Below are 16,929 nucleotides of genomic sequence, written 5' to 3'. Positions count from 1 at the left end.
TTAGGTAAATACAGTGTCGTTGACGTTGCAGAATTAAAACCTATTTTTTGAATGAAACGTATCTTGTGATTTACGCGCTTTCGTGATAAATTCAACGTTTGCCTGTGTTTCATGAGCGAGTCGCTTATCTCTTAGCTGGAGAAGCGACGCGTGTTTAAAAAAATGTAAGACAAGACAAATGCAGGCTATCAAAACGACTCGGCCGTGGAGACTGGGCGCATGCGCAGTCGCTCCGCGTGGTGCCCGCCAAAACTACGTTTCCCAGCATGCCCGTGCCATCGTTGCGCATGCGCCCTGAGGGGCCGCCCCAACGGACTACCGGTCCCGCCGGCCCCCGCGGGCGGGCGGACAGCAGACAGACGGTCCCGCGATCGCCCCGGTTCCCGCCCCCACCCCCCCTCCCCGAGCTGTGGACATGGAGGTGGACGTCGGCTCTGTGATGTCGGGCGGAGATGTAGCAGGCGCGGGCCCGGCCGATGAGGACCAGGAGATGGAGGGGGCTCCCAGCTGCTCGGGGTCGCGCTCCCTCCCCTTCGAGTTCGAGCGGAGCCGCTCGGAGTCCAGCGGCGACGACGACGACGACGACGAGGAAGAGGAGATGGAGGAAGAGGAGATGGAGGGGGACCCCGGGGCGCGGTTCGGGACCGACGACGGGGAGCTGGACTCGGACGACGACCGGGAGGTGGGGGCGGGGAGCCTCCTGTGAGGCGAGGGCGCGCGCCAGGCCCTGCTCCCGGCATGCCCCGCGCCACCGGGGGGCGCGTGCGGCTCGGGGTGGGGGCGCGCGCTGACCGCCGCCGCAGTGGCGGGGCGGTCGGGCCCTGCGGCGGGGGGCGGCTGTGGGAGGGGGGCGGCCGGGCGGGCAGCCCGCCCTGATGCGGGGAGGCCGCGGGGTGTGAAAGGCAACGGCTTCAGGTGAGGCCTGCAGGAGCACGGTTTTCAGGCACGTCCCGTAAGCAGTTGGCTTCAACTTAGGTGCTTTTGCGACTTCTGAAAACTTCCAAGTGCGAATCTGGACTCCTGCTGAGGCAGCCTAAGCCGTGTGGTAGTAGGCTTTTTATTATTACCCAAGTTCGTTTTATATGTCTCACTTACATGAAGCCCTTACAAACCTTTGGTATGGCTGAGGGGCTGGTAAACGGTGCCACGTGGGCGAAATGAATGGTGTCACTGAGGGGGAGAAAGCCCATTAGTCTGGTTTTGAGACTAGAGGAAACGGAATGTAAAACTCCAATGTGTTACCTATAGCAGTAATCTGAGATAGAAGAAATTTGTTTTTCTTCAAAATAGTGGACTTCTGACAGGAAGATTGTTGTAAAACTACTTGTAAGTGTTCCTGATAAATGTACTCATAGTCAGAGCAGTGAAATTTCAGTCTTCAATATGTATTTGTATAATCCCTAACTGTGTGTAGAAACAAGACACTGCACTGGTTAGGTATCTTGATTGGGATCCCCAACACGCTTGCTGAACAACATTTTCAGATCAAGATATTATTTGCTACCACTGTCTACTTCAGGCTTGCTGTTTATTTGGTATTCTGTTAAAGAGTTTATCCAAAAGAACTTTGCCCAAAAGGTTTGTTTATAGTTTGCTTTTCAGATATGATTCATGAAACAAATTGGATTGCCATTCACAAAAAGGTCAATTCAGAAGACTAGATGGAAGTTTTTAGAAGAGAGTTGTATATGAGGAATGATAGACCTCGTAGGATAACACATTTCATAGCATGTTGATCCAGATTTTTTTCATGGTTTAAGGCTGTGACATTTTGGAAGCTGCAATCAGGCAATTTCATGGCTTAAGCCTGTGTATTCAGAGCAAACTGTCTTTCTTTGTAGCGTATGATAAACCTCGCAGAGTTGACCCCTTACATCCTGTGTTCCATCTGCAAAGGTTACTTTATTGATGCTACAACCATTACAGAATGTCTGCACACCTGTAAGTATCAGTATTGTCATTCTAAGAGTTTAGTTGTAAATTCAGACAAAAATTAGCTGTTGAGGTGTTCTCGCTTCACAAAGATAATTCTCTATTTAATGTGAATATGTGTTGTGTTTATTCTTTTCCTTAAGGAAAATATATTGGTGGATATTTCAAGCATCAGAAAATCATTAAATCAATCAATCATGAAGTCAGCCTGGTTTCCCAGGTTAAGAGGGAAGATGGTGTAGGGAAAGATAAAGCCCAAGGAAAACAAGAATAGAGCTACTACATACATTTTTAAAGCAGGCTTCAGGAATTTGAGTATGTAACTGAGAAAAGAAAGTTGAATGGCCCAGCTTGTAATAGACTAGAAAGTTTCCTAAACTGTTGCTGATACAGGCTTGTAAATTCACAAAACTCAGTAAACATCTGCATGGAAATACCAGTTCAGATACAGAAGAGGTTTATATGCACCCATGAAACAGTTAGTCTATAGCCCGATAGATAGAAATAGATGGATAATAAAAAATTCATTTGTGTTTTTGTCTTGCTGTTTTTCCCTTCAGTCCCTGGGTTAACAGTTTTTCCCTTGCTAACAGAACTATTTTCTCTCAAAGCTAATACAACCCTTTCTGTGAAGCTGACTTTCAGCCACACCCACATTCCCACCTGAATCTAAGAATATCAACTTCCTAGTCCCTCCAGCTGCTAACATTACATAGAGGGAAAGCTCTCCTTTTTGCTTTTTCTCTCTCTTTCTTATCTCTTTTTTTAAATGCGACACTGCGTGCTAGTTTGATCTGTAATGTGTGATATTCCATGCAGTTTGTAATTTAGGAAAATTCACAGCTATTAGTAAGGACAGCAATGTTGCAAGTGCAACTGTCATGATCTCTTAGAAGTTTCCTGGTAAATGTGGAAAAGTTTGATGTGTTCAGGCTGATATGGAGCTGATTTGATAGTAAGTTATTCTATTTTCACTCATTAGCTTTCCTTCCAAATTTCTGAAGTACATGTAAAATACAATGAAATGGCAGAGTTGTAATTTCTTACCTTCTTTTTTCTACTGAAACTGCTTGTAGAGTGCTTTTCAGCAAACTTTTTGTCTGCAGCAATCAGTGTTCTGTTGTCTTAGATCTACTCTTGGTTCTGGGTAACCCAGTTACAACTTTGAACACCTACCCTTGCATCACTTGGATTAGGATTATTCACGGGAATAATCCTAATTGAATATTTGAGGGTGCTGTATCCTGTAGAGGCAGAGAGCTGCTGATTACTTGAGTTTTAAAGTTGAAAGACTGACTTTGTTTTGTCTCTGACAAATTTTGTTTGTGAAGTCTGGGTGTAATTGCTCCTCCTGCTTAAACAGATTGTATTGTATAATGGACAAGTGACTCTTACGGGGTTTCTTTTCTTTACAGTTTGTAAAAGCTGCATAGTGAGACACTTCTACTATAGCAATAGATGTCCAAAATGCAATATCGTTGTACATCAGACGCAGCCTCTTTATAATATCAGGTAATAAGTTCATGTTATTTGTATAGGTATAATTTTTCTCAAGTTTTGCTAATTGCTTTTAAATGTTTTGTTTTACAGACTTGCAGTGCTTTCCTATTTCAAATGAAGGAACAGTTACAAGAAAAGCATTATGTTATTTGTTTATGTAAGCTTAATCTCAATAGTGAGGATAAAAATATTCCATTTCTTGTTTTATCTAATTTGTATCTCTTTCTAGGGTTTCTTACCCCCCACCCTGGGTATTTTTATGTATTTGCTCAGTGTTACAGGTGATATGAGACCCTACTTGTTTTATTTCCTTTTAGACAAAGCTTTGTGGGCATGCTGTACTTATTTACTCTGTAAAGTGATTTTCAGTTTCTCAAACTGTTCGTGAATTCCTGAAGGGTGGTGCTTTTAATGTTACATGGCTTCTTTTGTTGGAACTCTGCTCTCAGGACACAAATTTAGGCAGATATGGAGTTGCTCATCTGTCACTCTTCTCTTTATGTACGCCATGTTTCAACAGTGTATTTGGCATCTCTGTTACAACTTAATGAAAACCATTCTGTATTACACTAAATATGCTTTCTTTTTTTTTTTTTCTATTTAATAGACTGGACCGGCAACTGCAAGACATAGTCTATAAATTAGTTGTCAATTTAGAGGAAAGTAAGTCCCTTTATTTTATTCCCATCTAGAGATTGAAAAGACTGAACAGAAAACAGGGTAATTCAAAGCCTTGTTTCTACTCTGGGCTCTTTAAAATAGTTTTGTAACGTTTGGTGATAAATCTTAATGGATTCACTGTGCCAGCTGGCATCTTTCTAGCTGCTAAATGCTATTATGGGTAGTGGTATGTACCCTATCTTGTGAAACACGGGTGTCACTGTATCCAGATAAACATCCGGATGATATTTCATAGTCATGCCTCATATTTTTGTGTAAGTACAGAAAATATCATTTCATCTAATAAGTTAACTTGCCAGAAAAGTTGCTAAGACTGATTCTCTTAAATATTTTGAGGGTTTTTTCCCCCCTCATTGCCACATCTGTTTTTCTGATTTTAGGTGTGTTCACTGTCGTGTGTCATTTACCTTGAAACTGGGGAGCAGATGGAGCTGCACAGTCCACCTGGGTGGACTGGATGAAATATACACACCTAGTAGATATATATGTATGGACTTTAGGTGGTATAAAAATTGGCTCATGACAGCCTATAGATGGTATAAAAACAAAATCTTAACAGCCAGAAGGATACTAGTTTTTGCAGCTATTTCAGTATGATTTATGGCCAGTTTCTCTGATTTCTTCCCAGTTTTAACTAACAAACTCTTAGCCTGGGTATCTTAAGTGTGCCAGCCTCATGTGGAATGCTAGTGATGATGAAAGTCTGTAGGAACCTGGAAAGTTTTTACTGTTCTGACCATTGGAAACTATATGGATATTATCAGCATCTGAAATAACATTCCAATCTGTTCTGTATTGTGGGTTTTTTCAGGAGAGAAAAAACAAATGCATGACTTCTATAAAGAAAGAGGATTAGAAGTGCCCAAACCAGGTGAGCTGTAATCACTTTAGATGACACTGTTAAGGAAATATTTACTGTACCATTTATTCTTAAGGGCTTTCCTTGAAATATTAGCTCACAACTGAAAATGACATGTAGTTTTGGAAACATGGGATTCTTGGTTTTCTGTTATCCGTGACTTATTACAGTTCTCAAATTACAAAAATAGAAGGTGGATCTGGCAGCACTTAAACCCAGATCATGCTTGGATTTTTTTTTAAACAGATTATATTTTGCCTACAACCAGGAAATACGTATGTCAATTTTATTTTCTGGCCCTTAACAAATAATAGACGTTACAAAGGAGTAAAAATAAGAACTTCAAAGACTGTTGACAGATGAGGGATTGGTTTAATTATTTTTTGCCTTACTGTCAAATAAACAGCTCTTTGGAGAAGTGCCACGCTGAAAGCTAATAAAATGCTGGCTCAGATACACAGCATGAAATGTATAAAGAGCTGATTTAGTCGTTTAAAAAAATAGGTTGAATTGCATGGGCTCTTTTTCCTTATGAGCTCATCTGTTTTGCTTGGCGCATGTTAGTGCCTTATGCTGCTTTTATTTCAAGTTGTGTTTGCATTTTGGCTATTTGAATATTTTAGCTGTCCCACAGCCAGTTCCAGTGAGCAGAGGAAGACCTCGAAAAGTTCTGGGCTCCGTGTTCCGGATCCCACCAGAACTTGACATCTCCATACTTCTGGAGTTCATTGGGTGAGTTGTGGGCAAATGTAAGAGCAAGTGGCTGACATGAGGGTGCTGCTTGTGTGTGTTGGACCGTTACTGGCTCTTAGTTGTCACTGAATGTGCATTTCCTCCATCTCAAATAGCAATGGGGAGCTGGTTTTAACTTACAGTGACAGCCAGCTATGCATAGCTACATGATGCAGGTAATTAAATATGTATGGTGTCTCCCTATGAAAATAGCTTCCTAAAAAGTGTAGTTTTAAAACTTATATGTGTTTATTTTATTTTTAACAAAGTAGCATAGTCTCAGTAAACTGAATGATGAAATACCTGTCTTTTACACTTAATCCCTGTAGGTGGCAGTACCGTTAATGCTGACTATGCCAGGACTTGCTCATATAACAGGGTCTGCAACTACAGCCTGGGCAGCAATAGTGTTCCTCCAAATGTTATAGGTGGAGGTAATGATGTGATCTACTATAAAGTTTGCCTGTCAGTTTCCCAGACTTTAATGAAATATGTTGAAGCTTTTGTATTATGAGTCACCTTTAGCCATGGATTATCGGGGGTGGGAAATCTAGCCCAAACACTTGTTTGCATGAACACAAGAAGGAGAAATTGTATTGTATTGCCCATATGCAGATTTATGTGTTAGTGACTGAGAGAGGGTAATTGAGAAAGTCTGAAAGCTGTAACTACTCTGCCAGCACCACACAGTGCAGAACTTCAGTTGCGGGGGGTGGGGGGGGAAGTGGCTTGACACTCATGCAACTCTTAGCCCTCTAACCCAGATTGTGCCTGCTTTTGGCCTGACTTTGAACAAAATGTTCAGAGCACTCCAGTGCATAATCATAGCAGACTATTACACAAATGATGTAAAATCAAGCCCTCAGAAATTGGGAAATTCTAACAGCAAAGCCATCTTTGAAATGCCATCTTGATTCAACCGCATTCTTTGTAGACATCATGTCCTAGTCTCTTTATATGTTATGTCCAGTGTCTCTATTGTGTTTCACTCTATTCAGAGTACAGAACAAATTTCCTCCATGGGTAAATTTTGGTCAGGTAGGTGGTGGTGTGTGGTTTTTTGTTTTGTTGGCTTTATTTTTGTGTTGCCCATCACATGGCTTCTTTATTTCTTTAAATGGATGAGGAGTGGGACTGCAGGAAGAAAAGAGACAGTCTTAGAGCTAAACCTCAAGGGAACAATGCCTGACTGTGCTATAGAATGTCCTTGTGAATCCACATACCTGACTTAATTTCAGCATTCATTTTCTTTATGCCTGGTTTGCAGAAGTGCTGAATGCTCACAAGCACAGCTGAAAGCTGTGGGAGTCATGACTAAAACTGTAGTTTCAAGTGTTCTGCAGACAAATCCAATCTTGGCTATCCCAAATTGGATACATGGAGCTTGGTTACCTTTAACACAGTCTGTCTCAGGTTCTTCTTTTTAAACAAGGTATTATACTGCCATTCTGCTGAGTAGGATGGTATGGAAATACATTCATATGTCAAAGAAACAAGACAGCGGAAATTAATGCTTTTGCATTAAGAGCAGGTTTGTCATAAGTAAAGCCAGGAGCCATGTGTTGAACAGGAGAGGAAAGCAAAGACATTATTTAGCTGTTCAGCCTGTGGCCATTGTCTGTTGTACACTCAAAACTTAATTTAAATTTAGTTCTTAATTGTATTTAAAAAGGGTTTTTTTCTCTTTAGTGAATGTGGTATAAAACATATGATGTAATCAGTGTTAGTACAGGGTCCCAGTGACCTGGTGCTCAGACATGCTTTATACCCTGTTGGGTAAAATGTGATTAAAGGGATAAATACAGACATAAGGTAAAATTCTTTTACTAAAATCTCAGTAGAAAAGTGTAAATATAATGCTATTTACCCTATGCTTATGTTGAATTAGGAATGTTAGGAAAATATGCAGGCTTTTTATGGCCTCAGCTGAAACTGTATTTCATTAAGTTAGCATCCAGATAGGAGTTTGAAGGATGCTCATTCTGGGACCCATGATGGGTACCGGCCACTGCTGTACTGGCCAAGCAGGTGGCAGAGGGAGCGTATCAAGTGATAAGGCACAGGAGCATGCTTTTAATCCAACAGCCCTGCGTCTTTCTGAGTGGTAATTTCACTGTAAAATTACTTCAAAAACAGGAGTTAGATTTTTAGTTCCAATGAGGTCCCTTTCAGGGGTTACTCGGTGACTCTATAGGAAAACTTCCTTAAATTGTCTTGACTGCAGGATTATTTCCCATTTGAACTCACTGTAGTGAAAGTACTTTGGTTTAGATCTCCACTGTGAAAGTATCCTGGTTACTAGCCCCACCTGCGGTTCTCAGCAGGTATGCTTTTCTATTTCAGAGCAAGAGGAAGATGTCAGGCAACTTAGACCTCAAAGCTAGTAAACATGTATCTGCCTGTCTGTGAAACAAAATGACTTTTGAATCTGTGTTGTTGTATTTGTTTTTCTGGTAGTTTTATTTCAAGCTTCCATTCCAGTGTTGGCAGCAAAGCAGGTAATACTGTGCAAATACCATCTGTACTATGTGAAACTGTCCACTGTGTTTTTGTTACTTATATGGAGGGAAGCACAGAATGTTTCCAAGAAAAAAAAAGGATGATGACTTTAACACCATCTACTTTGCAATTTATTTTAGTGGCTTTTTTAACCTTTGATCTACTTTTATACTTCATATGTTTAAGGGTTAATGTGTTTTCCCCTTCAAAGGTCAAAATCAAAGAGCTTTTCTTGGTGATGAGAGAGAAAGAGATAAAGGCGGCTCTTTGGATTAAGCAAACTTGGAGTAGATTGGACCAGCCAGCAGAAATTGCTACTTTTCAGTCTGTCTATATTGTGTCTTTAGAGTATATTACGTAGTCTCCTGGGGCTGTGGAACGGTGTCAAAGAGAATTATAGCTTTAGTGGAAAAGCTTTTCTATGTTTGTTTCATAGTAACTTTAACTTTCATTTCAATGGCAGAATTTGATGACAGTTTTACTTAACTCTGATAGCTGGTACATATTTAGAGGTGGAGATACTCAGTTACAGTAACTTGAAGTGCCTTGAAGACCACACTTGAAGTGTGGTCTGCACAAGCATTACAAATACATCTGTTTGCTATATCAAATGGTTGGTAGAAGTTTAGTCTGTTTATAATGATGTTTGATTTTTGCCCTCTCCAGTGCAATGAAATATTGAGTTTTTTTTCTTCTCCCAGGTACATACGTGCTAATACAATGCAAGAAAAATGAAATGTCATTAATTGGGCTTAGTTGAGAAATTTATACATTGCACTACTGGTGGAGATGTGGAGTGTAGATGAGCAGTAGTAGATAACATGCTCCAACTGTGCAAACCAACAGATGTCTGATGAAGCCAGCTGGGAGTTTGGTCATTTGCCACCTTTGTGTGTATTTCACTTTCCAGAGAAGCACCTGCTGCTTTCCTTGGTTCCTAGATAGCATTAGCAATAATCCTGTGATATAAATAGTCTGGAAGTCCAACTGGCCCAGAAAGGCATGTTCTGTCAGCAACTTCTTAGGTAATGTCTGTTAAAGTTCCAAATATCAAGGATGATTGAAGTATGGATGTTTAAGCAGCATTAATATTACAACCTATTCCTATGAAAATGAATTTTATGTTGTGTTTAACATGGCTTTAGGCTGTGTTGTCTTTTTTCCATTTCATGTAGACAAACTACTTAAAGTCCTAAATTGCTGAATTCACAAGATAAATGAAGTGCCAAATAAAGAGTAGGAGAAAAAGATATATAAATTCAATCTAATATTATTTCATGTATTAGAATTTAACGAAAGGAAGAGTCTGATTTGGAAGATAAGCTTGATATGCCAGACTAATAAATCAGTAAGTCACTATTATTAACACCCTCAAGCTCTTTATTGTAACTATTAACCTTAGTAATATTGATTGTGTTTACTCTTCTCTTGTTTTTCAGAGCTAACGAAGGCACAGGGAATTTTAAGGTGCAGATGTGATTTTAATTTTTCCTCTTATGATTTACTTCAGAAATATGTATAACCTGAATGTATTTAATGTAGTTTATTTGTCTTACCCTGAGTGCAGCCTAAACTTTCATCAGCATAGTAATAACCAACCTTGGATTACAGAGTGCTTTCAAACCTGTTTTTGTATAGCATCACGGAATAGGAAAAGAATGCTTCTAAGGCTATGTAATTAAAGTTTTGGTGGGAAAATGGGAATGATACTGATGAAAATTCACCTAGGTGATTCTAGCATGTTGTTCTTGCATCTTTCTCCAAAAGGTGCACTACTATGGTTTTTATTGGAATCCTAAACAAAGGTGTAGACATTGTCTAAAATACTGTTTTTTGAAGAAGATTCTCTAACTGTAGTGGAAACCTTGCATATGTTATTCAGAGGAAGCATAGCCTGAGGTATAAAAATAGTATACTGAATTGCTATGCGCTTAAACATATAACAAAAAATATACAAATTCTCTAGATAGCACAGTGCACTTCCTTAGCCAGCAGAAAGCTTATTCTTTTCTCCATCCCTTCACTAATGTTTGTCTGAACAGTGGCTGTTCTGCTAAACAAGAAATAGTGTTCCCGATCCTTGGTAAAGAATACGGCTGCTATTCTGGTACAGATCTTACAGAATTGCTTTGGTAGAAACTAGTAGAGGAACTGGACGTTGTTTGCTGCCTTCGTGCTCTCATATGCTGTAGTTAGAGATGCTCAAAGCCTATAATTCCACTATTTTGGCTAAACAAAATATTCAAAGGCAAGAACGAGATGTAATTTAAATGTTAAATGTTTAATTTAATCTTTCATTGTATTGGAATCATAGGACTCAAAAGCTGTAATGGCACAGAATAATAAAATACGAGAGACATCTAATTGGTACAGTTAGCAGGAAAATTTTACTGCTCAAGAATTTGAAAAAAAAGCATATTAGTAACTTAAATATGAATTGTCCTGATTGTACCATTTTACTAATTTCCTTCATGTTTTCAGCTGCGTTGATTTCTAATCAATATATTTTCAGGCACAAATCACAGAATCACATAGATTTAATTGCAGTTATCCATACTATTTTTAATAGTAATTACATTTGTTATGGCAGAGCTTAGGCAATTTCAAACTTTCAAATACAGAAATAAGAATTTTCACAAAGAATTAAAATGTGAGTATAGTTTCATAAAACAAAATTAATTTATAGAAGGGGGACGATGTTCTTGAAAATGTCTGCAGGCAGTTTTCTTCACCTGTTACACCTGTCCACATACCCAGAATTTTTCCTTCTTTTTACCCTTAACATTTCACACTGTTTTTTTTTCTTGCCCTTGTATCACCTCTCATCCTTCCTGTCTGATATTTGCCCTTCTCTCTGCTTTGTTTTTTTATCCTGTTCGTTTTAGGCCACACAAGAATGACTGTAGGGCAGTTCAACCATTTTATTAACTTAGATGTTGTAATATTAAAATTTGTGCCAGAGACTTATTTCCTCTGAAACATGCCATTCCAATGCAAGTGGCATTACCTTTTAAAAAAGATACTTAGCTCAAACATCATTAAGGAGTGTTTGATTCAGGAAAGGAAATTTTTTTGTGTAAATGTTTTTGTTCCCTTTTAAGGCATAAATATTCCTGCTTACTTTAACTGGCCATAGACTAAAGTGCCACTCAGCTTATGTGCATATTTAGACTTCTGTATCACCTATGTGAGTTCTAAGAAATACAACATCTTTTAACTGGTATTTTTATAGAGCATTTTCAAATTCCTTACTGTCTGTTAACCCCCAGCTTCACTCTCTCTTCTTCCTTTCTATCCTTATTTTCTTCACTACACTTTATATCTTTGTGCTTTTTTTTATTCCACTTGATGACCAAGAGGGTTACTCATCAACCTTCCAAATCCTGTCATACCCACTTCTCACAAAACATACCCTGATCCACTTTTAGCATTGCTCTGTCCTCAATTACTTGTTTTTCTGTCTTATTTTTCTGAACTAGATATGGAACTTCATATATGAAGGGGTTTCAACGTTGTTTTTTTTTAAGTGGGAATGGGGTGGAAAGAACAGGTTGTGAGATCCATGGCCCATAAACTGATTTATACATGCAGGGAGCATAAATTCAGCATCATCAAGCTTGCCGCAGCATGGTTCCCTAGATCAGGTCTGACTGTCGTTTCTATCTCTTGTACATGAATAAATCAAACTATTGTTCCCGAACCACAGTTATCATGGATACATATTTAAATTCATTATTGAATTCAAGGGTAGTCCGTGACCCCCTGCCCCTTCTTTCAAATTGAAAGAATATGATGAACCTGGATAGTAAATCACAGCTGTTCAAAGTCGACATAAAAATCCAATTAATTGACACAAGGTAATCCATTTATCACACTGAGTGCAGTCATCTGCTCTGCCTTTGTGCCTCTTCACTTAGCTACCTGTATCACCAGTCAGCTATTTAAAATTTTATATGTAGACGAGAAACCCATTAAAATTTTTGAGGCTGGCATAACAAATATCTTGTTGTTGCAGTCCTTGCTGTGAAAGTATTCAGAAATGATACAGAAATTTCAGACCAGTCTTACCCTTGGGTTCTGCATATTCGTATATTTTAATTGACTCTGGAATTTCATGGACTATTAAGTTGGTTCCAGCCCAAGCCATAATACTTATAGGATGCTAAAGGACTTAAGCTCCTTGCATTATAAAATTATGTGGTTTAATTATCTGAATGTTTGGTACACAAGACTGACTCGTGGAAAAAAAGGAAACTTCAGGAAGTAGTTAATGTGTTTCTGATAAGTAAATGCTTGTGGGGGGGAGAAGTTCTTATAATGCTGTGTAATAATTTTGATGTGGAATTAATAGCAAATGTCATTCTCTAGTACTTAATAGTGAAATAGGAGTGAAGTCAGTAGTTGGTTATTTTTAAAAGTTGTTTTAAAAGGCGGAAGTTTGAACCTGGGGTCTTAATACATATTTAATCCTTTCCCTGTGAGGTAATCTGGAAGCACATCAGAGAAAGGTCCAAAAATATAAGTTGTCTCCGTCTGTTTTTGGGCTTTCACTTGGGTTTGGGGTTTACAAGGGATGATGGCCAAAAACGTACATTGTCTTAAAATCTTACACTTATTCTTTACAGCCTTTGGAAAAGAAGTTTGTACGTGTTTCAGGGGAGGCAACAATTGGGCATGTGGAGAAATTCCTCAGAAGAAAAATGGATCTGGACCCTACTTGTCAGGTACGCTGCTTGTAGTGGCACTTACAAGTCCACTGTGATCAATGTAATGCTTGCGCTTCAGAGAGAACATTTCCATTGTTCATTACAGTCTAGAAGTAAGTTAAGTTTTTTAAATGCAGTAAGGATTAAAAAAAATGAAACTTAGGAAATGTTGTGATCTGTGAGGAACTCCTTTCCCAGCTCATTTGCAACATGTTTAAATTTTCATTATAATACGCTATTATTTGTATCGAGTTTCTAAAGTGCCATATAAGATTTCAGCAGATGAAATTCAAAACCAAAAGATACTGCTAATTCAAAGGTGAAACTGAGTATATAGAAATTAAAGTGACTGTGGGAGGGTGTGAAGCTAGAGACAGGTAGGAGCTGAATAATGGTAAAATTCAACAATGCTAAAGAAGTGATCAAGGGCTAAGAAAGAATGCTACTGTGGATGGACGTGTTGAAAGGTATGAATGCAGATGTACACACATGCCTCCAAATAAGAATTCAAAGGAGCAGAATGTGGAACAAAAGAACTTAACTTCATATTTCTCAATAATTTTGGTAGGGATTGCACATCAAAACCAGTTTACAATTCTTCAATGTATTTCAGCAACCATTCGGTTGAGAAGGTACAGGAGTTCTGTAATGTGTAAACAATTCTTAAAGCTGTCAATTATTGGTAAATCAAGCTGATGCTGATGTGAATAGGCAAATGGTGGAAGTCAAGTGCTGGCTTTGGAGTTAAGGCTGTGTTTTCATACAACAATAAGCGTCTGAGACAATACGGCATGACTGTGTGCCTCAGTAATGAGTATTTATTCATGCCACTTCACTTTTCAGTGGTTACAAAGCAACTCAGATACCAATTAATCATCATTTTGAGGAAGTAAGTGTTCTCATTTGCTGGTTTCCTCTCAGTGAGAGTCTCTGTAGCTTTCAGGTGGTGGTGACTTGTATTCTGAACAAATAGAAGTATACTCAAAATTATGCTAGAGAAACTTCTTGCATTAACTGAGTGTTGTTTAGTTGAGGGGAAGGAATTGTTTTGTTTGGGTTTTCTGAAGTAGCACATCAGAATCTCAATTTTCAGGAGCACTGAGCATCTGTAAGGTAAACCGCAGTTACCCATCTTTCAAAATCAAGCTAGGCCTGTGTGTTGGATGTCTTTCGGATTTTGCAATCTTGAGATCATCTAGATCTAGAAAAAATCTTGAGAATTTTTACCCCATTAGTTACTTTCTGCTTGAACTTCACCAGACAGGATGTGATTCACTGTTAGTGGGTATGTGTTACTATGTCTCAAAAGCTGATGATTTCATAGACTTACTTTCTCAAGATACTGACCCAGTCACTTTTATCTCTGCTGGCATCCAGTTTGCCATTCTGGAGTAAGGCACATTCACTGGCTAGTTCTAATCTCTTGGTCTCTTCTGTGCAAGCCCTGCCTGCCTGGAGGAAATGTTAAATCTGCTGTCTTCTACAGTCAAATTCTTTGGCTGCTTTTTTCCTTTCTTAACTGATCTGCTCCTTTTTTATTTAAGCAAGTTTTTTTTTGGTCACTGGAAACCTGTAGTTGATTTTCATGCCACAGATCATGACTGATATATTGAAGATATTCAGGCTTGTTCTTAAAAGATTAGGGAATTAGGGAAATGAAGCAGAAAATATTTTTCCTGTCCTGATTGATCATTTCTTTGTCATATGGGGACTTAAGGTTAAAGGAATGTATGTACTGAGCTGTCACCTTCTCATTGTAGTATGCAGAACTGAAGCTGATGGTTTGCTGGTAAACATGCAGAAAGTGAAAGAGATGTCAGATATGTCACTGAAGATTAATAAGCCTAATGAATCATGTCTTACTTGAACTTCCCAGGATGACTAATAGAACAGAAGCTGTAAAACAAAATTAGGGAGATCCTGAATATAAATAAGCACAGGCAGAAGAATTTAGGGAAATAGGTTGTAAGCTGTATGTGTGAAGAATATAAACGTAGAGGGTGCTTGGATGCTTTTTTAGTTTGTTGCAGAAGTTTGGAAGAGTGTTGAGGACTGCAGTCGTTCATTTCCTGTAGGCTTCCCCAAAGTATGTTAAAGAAGAAATAGATACTAAGTTAGGACAACAACCTTTCTTTTTAATACTAGTTATTTAGTCTCGATTTCTAACTCTCCAGTTCATTACCTAAAATAACCAATTCTTATATAAAATGTCATGATGGGTATGCTCAACTTGGGATTAGGGTCCAAGATCTCGGTTCCTTTGGGAAGCTAGGAAATTTCTTTCAGAAACCCATGATTTGGGCACTATTGAGCTAAAACGCATGGCATTCGCAGTATTTTTTCCCACACTTCTCTACAGAAAACTTAGCGCCACAGTGTTTAATTGTGCCTTACTTGGGACTTAAAAGATTTGACTGTGAGGAGGGAACAGAGTCTTTCCTCCTTTCCCTCCTCAGAGTATCAGTTGCATCCTTGGTTTCAGTCCTTATGCTAGATGTGGTTATTTTGTGAATGCCATCAGCCCCTACTGAAAAACAACTTAGTTTGACAGTCTGCAAAGGTATTATCTGAGAATGTTTTACTTGTTCCTTGTTAGAGCTGATTCAGTGATCAAGTGATAGAGAATATGCTACCCTTTCTCCTGACCTACTAACTGTACTTGGACCTCTTTGACTTAATTTGTTCATGTGGAATATTAGCTAATATTTGCCCTTCTTCATTGACCTGCACAAGTGGGTTGGATTGAGGTTAACGAATATGTGAAATAAGCCGTCTGACTCATGTGACAGTATATATAACAGTCTAAAAAGCAGTTTTGAAGCCACTGCCTTTGTTCTTTTTATCTAGTCTGAGGCCTCAAATTATTTTCAGACTTCTTCATTTGAGCTTGCAAATGGATTATGATTCAAATATCCTAGTTTATCTGAGAGGTTAAGGCTTCATTTATTTTTATCTACCACTTGAGCTGACAGACTCTTTCTGGTGCTTTGTTTTGATCTGTATGCTTTGGGCAGCAATTAATTTTCTGTATGTGTTTATATATATTTCTAATTACAAGGTCTCTCTTGTATATTGTTGCTGGAATTTGTTGGGGGGTGTGTGAAAACAGTTTTTGAGCAACTGGAAGTGCTAGTAATAGCTAAGTGGATACCATTTAATTTGAGCTAAATACAGGCTATGGTGTTTGGAATCCATTAGATACTTGGCTTTGACATCTGATGCGCATCTGTATAGTTTGTGTGCTGCTGAAGAGTGGGGAGAGAATGAAGTTTTCTTTAAAGTGTTATTTCCTTTGAGGTCATCCTGCAGCCGCTTTATCCCTTCTTGCTGCTTGTTCTGTAAGGACAAGAGAGACTGCTGAAAGACTTGCATCTCAGCTGGTCTGAATGAATTCATGTATTTTATGGAATAGAAATGTTCCATACTGATATGTGCGTTCCTGAAAGCGTGTGTAAAGAGGAAAGTCTGTATTCATACAGTGTCATTGTCGATGCAGTTTCTTTATGCCAGTCTTAGACTCTGGAATAGAAGTGTCTGGTACCTTTGAAAAGTAAGTAGCAGCTAGAGGAAATGGAAGGCTTTGCCAGCTTTTTTTAATAACTAGCCCAAATACTGATGTCAATCTCTAAAACTTTTGTGTTTTCCTTGTCCTTCCCTGGATAGTATCGGTTGGCATATAAACTATTGATTGAGGTCTACTGCTTTCTGGGCCAAATCCCCCTTGGGATGAATCTTATGTGGAATGTTCCTTACAAGAAAGTTTTCCATTTTTATCTCTGTCTTAATTGGTGAGTATTAATTTATAATTGTCTGTTATCATGACTTTGAGAAATGGCTCTAACAGCAAACATGCCACCTAAAGAAAATAAATGGCATCATGGACAGGCTACTTTATTGTAATAAGAATTTTAACAGAGTGACTGAGCATTCAGCAGCTACACCTTCATGTTTCCTTTCAGCAAAAGTTCAAACTATATTTAATTCTGTCTCACTAGCTGTCAGTACTAGCTGGCTTCAGTT

The 16,929-nt window shown here is 38.7% G+C and overlaps 1 protein-coding gene across 7 annotated transcripts in view; it reads left to right on the top strand.

Moving 5' to 3' along the window:
* The window catches only part of PCGF6 (polycomb group ring finger 6), a 44,430-nt gene that overhangs the window by 336 nt on the left and 27,165 nt on the right, over positions 1-16,929 (top strand). For 2 of the 7 annotated variants that reach the window (XR_010374986.1, XM_064464078.1), the window contains exons 1-8: positions 348-682; positions 1,842-1,941; positions 3,348-3,444; positions 4,040-4,095; positions 4,925-4,984; positions 5,596-5,704; positions 9,643-9,670; positions 12,829-12,927. Coding sequence is in view for 5 of the 7 variants with exons in the window: in XM_064464078.1 (XP_064320148.1) it covers positions 416-682; positions 1,842-1,941; positions 3,348-3,444; positions 4,040-4,095; positions 4,925-4,984; positions 5,596-5,704; positions 9,643-9,670; positions 12,829-12,927 (816 nt within the window). In the remaining 2 variants the exon portion in view is untranslated. Of the gene's footprint in view, positions 1-343; positions 683-873; positions 1,046-1,841; positions 1,942-3,347; positions 3,445-4,039; positions 4,096-4,924; positions 4,985-5,595; positions 5,705-8,161; positions 8,203-9,642; positions 9,671-12,828; positions 12,928-16,929 lie in introns of those variants that run through there. The other 5 variants (XR_010374987.1, XM_064464077.1, XM_064464079.1 and 2 more) reach the window with 5 other exon arrangements.

Source organism: Phalacrocorax carbo, chromosome 12 (genome assembly GCF_963921805.1).
Source record: "Phalacrocorax carbo chromosome 12, bPhaCar2.1, whole genome shotgun sequence".
Taxonomy (NCBI): Eukaryota; Metazoa; Chordata; class Aves; order Suliformes; family Phalacrocoracidae; genus Phalacrocorax; species Phalacrocorax carbo.
This window is presented reverse-complemented; position numbering and strand designations above follow the sequence as displayed.